Below are 11633 nucleotides of genomic sequence, written 5' to 3' on the forward strand. Positions count from 1 at the left end.
TGACGTCCCTGAGCAAAGGAAGGAAAGGGCGGCGCGGCAGAAGACACTTGACGTTATAAAAAAAAGTAGCTCTAAAAGCAGGCCGACTGAAATAATAAACTTACCTGGAACATTATATAGGTGATCATCTGGGACCTAGGCCTATTTCATTTTGAGACATATTGCACCAAAACTGAAGCAGTGTCAGTTATTCTGGTAATTCACTAAGTGTCGCTCATTTATTTATTAATTAATTTTGGTATGCCTGTTGTTGAGCATTGGGTTTATGTTACTGTAATGTTTTACTTTAATGACAATTGCTAATATTTTAATAGTCGCCATTAATATTTTAATAAATAGCCAGATAAACATATATAGGCTACGTGCAGATTACAAAATGTGCGAATAATATCGTGGAAACAGCGTTTTATGTTTTAAGTAACGGATACCGTATCGGAACCAACATTGTCATCCGCGGCTGACATGTTTCCAGTCCGACTGAAATAATAGTTACACATTGGGCAGGGAAGCGGCTAGTAGGCTGGTGCACTAGCAAGAACTCGGTATTTTGCTGTATTATTAAATAACTGACAAAATGATTAAGGCCATTTTGATTTTTAATAATCATGGGAAACCTCGACTCACCAGGTTTTACCAGTATTTTGTAAGTATCCTAAGTGAAACTTAAGGGCATTTAACATGCAGCTGTGTTAATTTAATCAGATGCGCGGATTTATTTGTCTTTAATGTTCCCAGGCTGAGGATATGCAGCAGCAGATCATCAGGGAGACCTTCCACCTTGTGTCCAAGAGGGACGACAACGTCTGTAACTTTCTGGAAGGAGGAAGGCATGGTGTTTGTGTGTTTTATCGGGTTTGAGTCTGCAGTTGTGTCCCTTCCCTCACAGGCACTATATTATTGTAGTCGCCGATTCCTAGCAGAAGCAGATATATTTATTGTCTGCTGTTGTATACACCCGGGTTACATGTATGCGTGGGGTATTTGTACTTTGCGCTTAGAGTGTTATCATCTTACAAGTTCATTGACTGGTTCTACATAGATCCGGAGATTATACTTAGTATCTCGATGTGGAAATAAGTAAGAAATTTGCAAAATTTTAATGATCTCAAGAGAGTCAACTTCAATGGAATTCGGTTCAGTTTATTTTTACATAACGTCTTAAACAAAATTCACCCTTGACAATAGGGTGTGGTAATCCATAACTATGTCATTTATAGAAAATAGTGAATGAAAGGGGGGAAAAGGAAAGAATGAATCTCAAAAGAGGATTAGAGAAAATGAACACCCCCACCTCCAGCATTCTAACATTATAGAAGACACAGAAAATGAGTGTGATTTAATAAAAGCAGTGTGTAAACAGTGGTCATAAACTCCACCAGTGAGCCAGTTCTCCATGCAGTTCTGGGTACGTTGGTAGATTGTAGGCTGCATCCATGCCACATCTATGGTGTCACTCTTCCATGGGACTAAACCATCTCTCAATGGTCAGAATATGCACACATTGACACATTGATGGAAAAACACAGTAAAGGGAATATACAGCAGCGCTAGCAGCCTTAGTCACAGTGTGACTAAGATGTGATTAAGCAAGGCTAAAATAGTAGGTCTTCAGTCGAGATTTAAAGACTGAGACCAATTCAGCATCATGAACATGAGCTGGCAGGCCATTCCATAATGTAAGGACCCCGTAAGTGAAGGCTTTAGCACCAACTTACTTTATGTATATGTAGGGTGACAATGAGGCCTGCTTTCTGTGATCTGAGTGTACTGTATTGTACTATATTGCTTTTAAACATGGATCTGTTCTGTTAGGTTGGCAGATGCTTGATCTTTGAGTGCTTTTTATTTAAGCACGAAACCATTCCTTAGCTGAACAGGAAGCCAGAGCCAGCACCTAAGAGCAGGAGATATGGGCTCATTCTTCCCATTCCTTGTGACAGTTCAGGCAGCTACATTTTGAATATGCCATATGGTGTATAATATGTGGTGTTTGTTTCCAGTTAAGAGAGCAATACAGTAGTCTAACCCAGGGGATGGGGCAGGGGGTGTAAGATGATTTGCAGAATAAATCTGCTGAGGTGCATCCCCCCATACCCCTATTGGTGAAATCTACTGCCGGGACCATGAGTCTCTGACACTCTTATTTTGGGGCTTCTCAGCTGAGAAGCTTGGGAACTCTTGTTCTATCCTACTATACACAAAAGCATGTATTCATTTTTCAGTCGTGTATAGTAATTATTATTTTTTTTTAAATCATCATAATATTTGTTTCTGCACCTCCAAATATGTACTTTTCTTCTTCCTCAATTTCCAGTTTAATCGGTGGCTCTGACTACAAGTTGATCTACAGACACTATGCTACACTTTACTTTGTTTTCTGTGTGGATTCGTCCGAGAGCGAACTGGGGATTCTGGATCTGATACAGGTAGGAACTCTGCTGTGTTTGATTTTACCAGCCTCTGTTGCTTGCGTGAGTTTTTGAGCTGTGGTTTTTCTGTATTGATGTCTCCAGTCAGGCGATGGGCTTTACGGCACACGTGTGGGGAACGTGAGCCAGCAACAAGCAGACAGATTCATTTTGGTTGTTCAAAGTAAAACATGGTGCAGCAGTTAAAACGCAGTATGACCCGGGGTGGGGACACTTTCTGCTGTGCAGCATTGGTTGCCTGTGGGGAGGGAGAAAAAAAAAATGTAAAACTGAGCTCACATTTCATTGTGTGGCTTAGATGCTGAGTTTACCACCATTTGTTGGGCTTTAGTGACACCTGCTGGACTGGCCTGGGATTTACTTCATCATACGGAAATCTAAAGATGCTTTTCCACCGCACTAGGTTTTAATTTTGTACTTTGGTACTAATCCTTTTCCAGTGACTTTCAGTCAAGTACCAGTAGAAAAAGTTCCAGTACGTAAAGGACCAAACCAGCCAGGGTACTTTTTTAGTACTTTTGGGTGGGGCTGGCAAACACTTTCTTTGTCAATTGCTTTTGAAAATAGCCTGCCTCCGAAACACAATGTGTCCGCCATCTTGAAAAAAGTTACAAACTTGGAAAAAACAATGATAAATGAAGTTAAAATGAAAATGTAATATAATGGATGCGTGGACAGATGAAGGAAGCTTTAATTGCGATCTGATCAGAAGAACAGGTACAAGATTAGGATGGTATGATGAAAAAAATATTTTCTAGTATTCTATAGCACGGTATTGAAAAATGTTCAAATATTGCATTGTGATTTTTTTGTAATAAATATTGGCTAATTTAAAGAAGGGGGGGTGTCGACAAATTTCTCACAAGCCCGTCTAGGAATGATTTAAACAACAAATGAAAATTATGATTGTCTCAGAGAACACATGCAGTACTCATGCAAAAGCAGTGGAGGTAAACTTTAAACAGATTTTTTTAACATATACTACATAATCTGGAAAGAATAACCATCAAAAAAGGCAAAGCTTGTTTTTTTTTCCTGTTACAGCGTAACAAAACTAAAACCCCCTGTGCTGTAATGTCTAGGCAAAAAGCCTGATCTCAGCCCAACTGACTGTCATGACCCTTGTGATGCAATATTAATATTGCACATCTTCCAGCCATTTTTTGAATTCCGAACCCCGACTCGCGTTGTGATGTCGTTCGGTGCCGATACCAGTGTTTACGGCAATGGTACCATACTTTTTGACAATTTCTTGAAATTCCAGAAATACGGTACCTGGCGCAGTGGAAAAGCACCCTAAAAGTGGGGGCCTCACCCGACCTTGTGATAAACTGTGATAAATCATTCAGGCTGGAAATGGCAGGTATACAGTATGAAAGGGGAAATAGGATGAGCAGAAAGTGTCTCGTACTATATTCAACAAAATAAGACTGGAAACTAAGATCTCACCGTTATTTATTCCTTCTAGACATGTACATTTACAAAAAAACTGTTTTCAAACCATTTTTTGAACTCTGAACTTTGTGGTTTTTAAAACAAGCAGATCCCTACATTTTTAAATTAAAAGGAAAAATAAGAATAAATCAAAATATCCTTAATGTATGAACAATGCACAAGACTGAAAACAAAGATCTCGCGCTTCAATTATTACATTGACATGTACATTTACAAAAAAAAATTCATACTGTTTTTTTTTTTTCCTTATTCTGTAGACTCCAGTGCAAAATGCAAAAATAAAATCTGAGCAAAAACAGATTATACCTATTGCACCCTGTTGCGTTAACATTAATAAATGATTTAGTAGCAGTGTGCTTTGTGATACCCCTACAATGTGTCGTAATATTTTTGAATCACAAAATATCATTCCAAGGTGCATTGTCACACCCCTGTAGAAGATTCAGCTGATGGTAGTACAGCGCTTTCCTCTGAAATGATGACTCTCATTTACTACGGAACCAGCAGTTCTTTCACAGCATCGTTGGCTCCATCACATAACTGCTTTTCAGGTGCTGGCCTCACACTCTCATGTTAAGGGCATTTTGGAGACAGGTGTTCACATTGACTTAAACCGTCTTTGTCTTTGAAATATGCAAGACAATCCATGAAAAAACACATAGAGAATGATTTTACTAGAAGACTGCTCGGGAATGGGGAAAGCAGTAACACTGTGAATGTCTGCGGGAATGGGGTCACAACATAAAAATATTCCTGAGGTAACAGGAGTATGATCTTTATGGTATTCCTGTAGGGATGGTAATAAAATGTATGGTAATCAGTATTGGGGAAGCTACTTTTAAACAGGAGCTTCTCAAGCTACAAGCTACTTATGGTTAAAAGTATCTAAGCTACCGCCAAGCTATTGTTTTAATAATATAGTAGCTACACAACAAGCTACAGAGAAAAACTAACTAACTACATGGAAGTTATTTCATCTGGTAATCCATAATATTTGTGTTGTCGGATACTATTAAAGCAAATTAATAAAAAAAAAAAAAAAGAAAGTGAAACACGATGGGATGGTTTTGGTGCATGTGGGGATGAGATGGGGATGGTTTTGGTGCACGTGGGGATGAGATGGGGATGGTTTTGGTGCACGTGGGGATGAGATGGGGATGGTTTTGGTGCACGTGGGGATGAGATGGGGATGGTTTTGGTGCACGTGGGGATGAGATGGGGATGGTTTTGGTGCACGTGGGGATGAGATGGGGATGGTTTTGGTGCACGTGGGGATGAGATGGGGATGGTTTTGGTGCACGTGGGGATGAGATGGGAATGGTTTTTCTTCACACGGGGATGAGATGGGGATGGTTTTTCTTCACACGGGGATGAGATGGGGATGGTTTTGGTGCACGTGGGGATGAGATGGGGATGGTTTTGGTGCACGTGGGGATGAGATGGGGATGGTTTTGGTGCACGTGGGGATGAGATGGGGATGGTTTTGGTGCACGTGGGGATGAGATGGGGATGGTTTTGGTGCACGTGGGGATGAGATGGGGATGGTTTTGGTGCACGTGGGGATGAGATGGGAATGGTTTTTCTTCACACGGGGATGAGATGGGGATGGTTTTTCTTCACACGGGGATGAGATGGGGATGGTTTTGGTGCACGTGGGGATGAGATGGGGATGGTTTTGGTGCACGTGGGGATGAGATGGGGATGGTTTTGGTGTACGTGGGGATGAGATGGGGACGGTTTTTCTGCACGCGGGGATGAGATGGGGACGGTTTTTCTGCACATGGGGCTGGGGTGGGGTCCGGGATCGATGATATCGCCATGTAGTAATGTAGCACACACACACAGGATGATTGGTGGGAGTCTAACCCACAAACCTTGAGGTGTGGGTCTACCTGTCGCCATGGAAACTCTCGTGTTAGTATATATATTTGCTGATGGGTATCACACCACTTTTTATTAATAAATTATTGTTGTTTTTATAGTTCCAAAGCATTTTAATCACCTAATCCTCACAATCAGCTTGCACATTATATCTGTGACTTTCCAGTGTGTCACTGTGTTTGTTACTCAACACTAGGTGGTGCCAGAGATCTGGAAAGAGTTTCACACTTAACCGCAGTAACCTCGATCCCTATAGTCTCAACAGGGGAGTAGCTATATTATATTAATTTTAGGGATAATGAGTATTCAATCAGGAGTAAAGCTTCTGTATGTCAGTGTGTTGTTGATACTCTTCATGTTTTTTTGTAGGTTTTTGTGGAAACCCTCGATAAATGCTTTGAAAATGTGTGTGAACTAGACCTTATTTTCCACGTGGATAAGGTAAGTTCTGTTTGAACAGCTATGTGCCTAGTGATAAGCAGTGTAAATGATCTCATCTTTTAGTGTTTGTATTGTTGTACTTGTGAACTGAAGAAAAAGACACAATGGGTATTGTGAGCATGTGGAACTGACTAGGGATGGCATCGACAAAAAGTAGGACATTTCAGTGGTGAAAGTTCACACCTGTGTCAGCTTGGTCTGGTTTGTTGGGGGTGAATGAACATACCTCCCCTTGTAAGTTGAATCATAAAAAGAGGTACGTCCTGATTTTGCCAAGTCCAGCATTTCCTTGGGTCTACAAGGAAGGGGCTTGTGTTTCACTTCTTTAACTAATCAGTCTTTATCATGTCCCCATCACCACATTAATTAAAACCAGTGTTTTCTGTTAAGCAACAAGGCACACTGATTTCTAAAGTAAAAAAGTTTTATTGTGTCAAGGGACATGTCATAGGTTCAGAGCGTAGGAATGTGCTTACTTGCAAAGGCTGTTTAAAGAAGTGAAACACAAGCCCCCGCCTTGTAGAGCATCAAACTCTGCAAAATCAGAATGTCCATAAAGAAGGACAGGTGGAATCAACTGACAAAACCAGCCTTTATCCCCGGATTGTCCGTGAGGTGGTTAAACGCTGTGCCTCCAATACACACAAACACACAGATGCCATTTTATTCAGTTTCTCACTTTTTGTACCAGATACGTTAAAATTGTGTGCATTTTGTCAGAGTGTTCTCTGAAAAGAGTGAAAAGGAAAAAAAAAAAACAGCTACAGGATGCTTATTTAGTTATTTCTTTGGGACTCTATTACAAAGCTCATTACCTGTATTTTGAAAATAAACATGCAAGTTTTGTTCCATTGCAAAGCACTTTGCTTTTGCATCCTGCTTGGTCATGTCTGCCCCCTGCAGGATTTGGCAGATTTGAATTTCAACCCCTTTTGTATTTGCTCTGGAATACAGCGGTTAAGCTTGTGCACATGCAGCCCCTGGGGGCCCATGACCGTATTTGTTTTGTTCCTGTCCTGTACCCAGGTTCATTACATCCTGCAGGAAGTGGTGATGGGTGGGATGGTCCTGGAGACCAACATGAATGAAATAGTTGCACAAGTGGAGGTGCAGAGCCGCATGGAGAAATCTGAGGTGAGCGTGATGCCTTCCGCAGAGGGCTGCATCTCACCCATTTGATTTGATTTCTGTTTCAATTGGATTCAGTATTGGTTCATTTGGGGATATTTCAGCTACAATACCAGTTTGTTCTGTTTCGGGTTTGTCTTGGATCACCCGTTTTTGCAGATTGCACATCTGGATGATGTCTTGTTAAATGGTTTCATACATTTGTGGTATTTCCTCAGTATTTCTCCTCCATTTTGCACATTTTACATACGACTTCGCTTTTGCCCAGCTCTTTGGTATCTTCATATTTCTGAAATTTGAAATACATCCAGACATCGACTTTGAGGCTTGACGGTACCTTCAGTACAGCAGCTCCCACCACATTTTTGTCTGACCGATCTCCATGCGCTAGGCTGGCCACACAAGACTAACGGGCTTAAAGATCTTGGAATTTTATGAATCGATATCCGATTATGCAATTAACAGTTGATTCAAATCAGAATTTTTTTTTAAACCCAGCCCTACTTCCCCAGTCTCCTCTACCACTCACATACCCTAGCATGTTTTTAGCTCAAGGAATTGGTCAAGGAACTGATGTACTGCTGTTTCCCAGGGCGGCTTGTCAGCGGCACCCGCACGTGCCGTGTCTGCAGTGAAGAACATGAATCTTCCTGAGATCCCACGAAACATCAACATCGGGGACATCAACATCAAAGTGCCCAGCCTGTCTCCTTTCTGAGCAGGGGCTGACCTTGGTAGGAGCCGTGTTGATTTAGCGATGGGCAAATGCAGCTTCATGAACCATTTCATGTATTTTCAGATCCCACTAGATGGTGCTTTCTGTTCATAAAAGAGCTCCAAGCAAACCAAGAATGCTGTCTAGTGAGGTAAAAAAATACAGCAAATGGTTCATGAAGCTTCATTTGCCCATCGCTACTGAATGTTAGTGTTCTTCATAGATTATATCCTCCTGCTGAGAGACTTTGTGCCTTTTTTGTGGATGGCCAGCAGTCTTTTAGAAGAAAGAAAATTATGATGCAAGAGGTTATATGCTAAATGTTTGCGTTTACCCGTAAGGTCCCTCCAGCTGTTTCCCGCAATGTTCATTCTTCGGCATATTTTTTGTAATACTGCTGATTTAGCGGATTTTCCCCACATTGTTTTTTTGCAATTTCGCAGTTGCTATACGCTGTATAGTATTCAGCATAGCCTTTATAGTAATGTGTTTTGTTTGTTTTCTTATGTTGTTTGGGTTCTCATTTGGGTTCCGAGGACAAGGGCACATCATCGAAATGAGTCTCGCTGGGCTGTAGAACAAAGGCCCCCATAACCTCGGTTTTTGTGGGTGTTGTAATTTTTTGAAGTCAGGCATGATCATGATGATGCAGCTGTTTCTTTGGAATTGTGCAATTCAGTGTTCAAACTATTTTTTCCCCCCATCATATTCTGTCCCTACAGAGAGATGGCAGTTAAAATCCACTCCTCATATGAAGGAAAGATGGTAGACTTGCTCTCCATGCTGCTCTTTCCTCTTCTGACACCTCTGACACTGTTCTCGATGAAATGGAGGAAGTCCAGACCCATGGGAATGGCCCCTGTGATGTTACATGGACAGTACCTTCCCAAGAGTGTCACTGGGAAAAGCGTGTATATATGACACATATTTAATGTAATGTGACACTTCGGTAAACCCTATAATTCTGCTCTATGTGTGCTGGAGATGTCTTTCTTCCGTGGAGTCGGGCAGAAAATTCCGCACACCCTCTGATATGAACCTAAAAAAATGTCATGTAATCGCCAAGCCAGTCACGATGGAGATCTCACATCAGAGATATTATACCGCAGGTCTGTAGATGTTTACTTGAGCAGAAATAATGGAAGGCCTTCCTTATGACCCTATGAAATGAATTGTACGGAACAGTTTGTGTTTCAAAAGTAATTGCTGTACTTTTCAAAATAGAAAATAAACAATGGTCACCAAAAACACAATGTTATGTAACATCTTGGGTTAAAAACAAGACTGTGGCGACGTGGGAGTGCTGAGGATTCCTGAAATGGTTATATATGTACATTGCATCGCTTCCTTTTTGTCCTTCAGATGTCCTTGCAGCTTCTACTGCAGGAAGTGAATCATTAGTTGGCATACACAATGTGTGCATTATTCAGCCGGGGTGGGGGTGGGGTAGGATAACTTTTAGTTTTTGTTGTTTTTTTATGCATAATAGAACACTTTTAATAAATCTTTCCTTATAATGGCACTGAAGCTAACTGTGATGGAAAATTCAATAGCCAAGTGCCTATAAAATCATTCTGTGGATCTTGACAATGGCTCTCCGTCAGTGATTACAGTAAATTCACTTGAATTTGCTGCAGACATTTGAGTTACCATCAAATGAAAAACCAGACTTATTTAAGGTTTTACAGACCGCCTCAACCCACTCACATTCAGGTCCCGGCTGCAGTGCTGCCTCTTTGTGTTTTCGTGTCGGTCTGGATCTGTTCACACCGCTCTGCAGGTCTCCGTTGGCCAGGAAGCCGCATTTCCCCCACGACACAATAACATTCTGCTAGAAATCTTTCTTACTCATCCTCCCTTACCCACTGGGTAAGTGTTTTTATGTGTCTGTTTAAAACTAAATTGTTACTCCTACATAAATAGATTTGTTTTGCAGGGGGGGGGGGTATGCTTTTCTATTTTCTAGGTGTTATGAATAATTTTTGGGTATTGTCCTCCTTAAGACACTCCCCACAGCTGAAACTTGCCTTAACCAAATGTCATAGCTCTCAAATGAAGTAGGTATAAGATGTCTGCATACCTCTGTTAAAATTGCAGGATATTGTTTAGTAAAAAAATTAGAGAAAGAATTCATGTCAGATCTATTCCCATATTTGATGTGATATTGCGACCAACAAAATTCCAGTGAAAAACAAACCTTTTGGATAAAAGGAAAAAGAAAATACAAAATAATTTGGTTGCATGTTTGCACACCCTTTTATAATGAGTCATGTGACTGTTCAGGATAAACCAGTCACATTCAAACTCACGTTCAAAAGTAATTACCATGTGTCACCCAGGGTGTAGATCTGGGTATGGATCTTCCCCCTTAAAAACACCTGGGGTACTCAACTGGCAGACTCCAGTCATAAACAATTTATTGTGAGGGAGTTACGATTTGACCCCCACGGCCCCCCTTGAAATATCTATACAACTTGATCACTGATTTATGGGGTCTCATTGTGGAACACGACCGATCAGGAGAGGGTTACAAAGGAATTTTCAAGGCATTACAAGTACCATGGAACACCCTGAAGGCCATCATTGATGAGAACATAAATGGGCCAGCACAGTAACATCACCAAGATCATGATGGAAGAAGGAGTTCCACGGTTTGGTCCCATAGAAACAAGGCTGATTCCCCAGACTTCCAAAGGGTGGCAGGCATGACCAGAAGGTTGCTGTCCAATAATTGTAATAATTTGCATGGGGCATATCTAATGATAATATCGGTAAGGTATAAAGGAGCAAGACCATGAAAACATTTGAATGCTAAGGGAATTATCTTAAAATCAAGTGTGAATTAGAACAAAATGGAGAGAATTAGGGCGATGTAGTGTTGGAGGATCTTTGTAGGCCAAAGATTACAATTTTAATCTAGAAAAATGCATATAAATAATGTTTTTCACATGCAACGATGACATAAGCTTTTCATGGTCTGTCATAGAAAGCATGTCATGTCCTTCAGACATATTACAAAGCAGGGCTGTATTATCGATATGACTGATATGGTTCTTAAAATCTTAGGGTCTCATCTGGGTTTAGCTCAGTGGTCACAAGAAGCCAATGAGTAGCTCGCATAAACAGAAACCGAATCAATTATGTTGAATCCTTTTTCTGTTATTTTGTATATACAATCTTGTATCAAATAGGATCAAATAGGGTGACCATGTAATCCATGTCAGGGAGGAGACTTTGAGCTTGGACATTATATGTAAACAACTATTTCAATTAAAAGGACCTATGTTGCACTTAAGCACTGAGTTGTTGCTGTGAGCTGATTGGTCAGTCTTCTCTAATCATGCATGTGTTACTAATGTTAATGTAAAACAGCTGGATGAGTCTTTCAGTCAAGGAAACAAACCAGTAAAAGTACAAAAAAGAACTGAACTATTTAGCTAAGAACAGGAGCCTTTCAGTTTGTAAAATCTGAAGTAGTGTAAATAGGGTGACTAGATAATCCATGTCAGGGAGGACACTCTGAGCTAGGACAGGAATTGTAAATTACCATTTCAATTAAACGGACCTGAATTTCACTTGAGTGC

At 40.7% G+C, this 11633-nt stretch overlaps 1 protein-coding gene across 1 annotated transcript; it reads left to right on the top strand.

Annotated features, from left to right (window-relative positions):
• Window positions 1-463: 463 nt before the first annotated feature.
• LOC111845115 (AP-3 complex subunit sigma-2-like) lies at window positions 464-9576 on the top strand. Its single transcript, XM_023814256.2, has 7 exons — window positions 464-643; window positions 736-827; window positions 2315-2426; window positions 6135-6206; window positions 7233-7340; window positions 7927-8068; window positions 8772-9576. The coding sequence occupies exons 1-6, from the start codon at window positions 575-577 to the stop codon at window positions 8050-8052; spliced, it is 579 nt and encodes a 192-aa protein (XP_023670024.1). The 5' UTR covers window positions 464-574; the 3' UTR covers window positions 8053-8068; window positions 8772-9576.
• Window positions 9577-11633: the final 2057 nt, after the last annotated feature.

The sequence above is a fragment of the Paramormyrops kingsleyae genome, chromosome 11 (assembly GCF_048594095.1).
Source record: "Paramormyrops kingsleyae isolate MSU_618 chromosome 11, PKINGS_0.4, whole genome shotgun sequence".
NCBI lineage: Eukaryota > Metazoa > Chordata > Actinopteri > Osteoglossiformes > Mormyridae > Paramormyrops > Paramormyrops kingsleyae.

Excerpts from the sequence above, each read along its gene's own strand:
- LOC111845115 (XM_023814256.2), top strand. The coding sequence starts at position 575 with ATGATTAAGGCCATTTTGATTTTTAATAATCATGGGAAACCTCGACTC. Across the intron at positions 828-2,314 it reads AACTTTCTGGAAGGAGGAAG|TTTAATCGGTGGCTCTGACT; the intron begins GCATGGTGTTTG and ends CTCAATTTCCAG. Across the intron at positions 6,207-7,232 it reads TTATTTTCCACGTGGATAAG|GTTCATTACATCCTGCAGGA; the intron begins GTAAGTTCTGTT and ends TCCTGTACCCAG.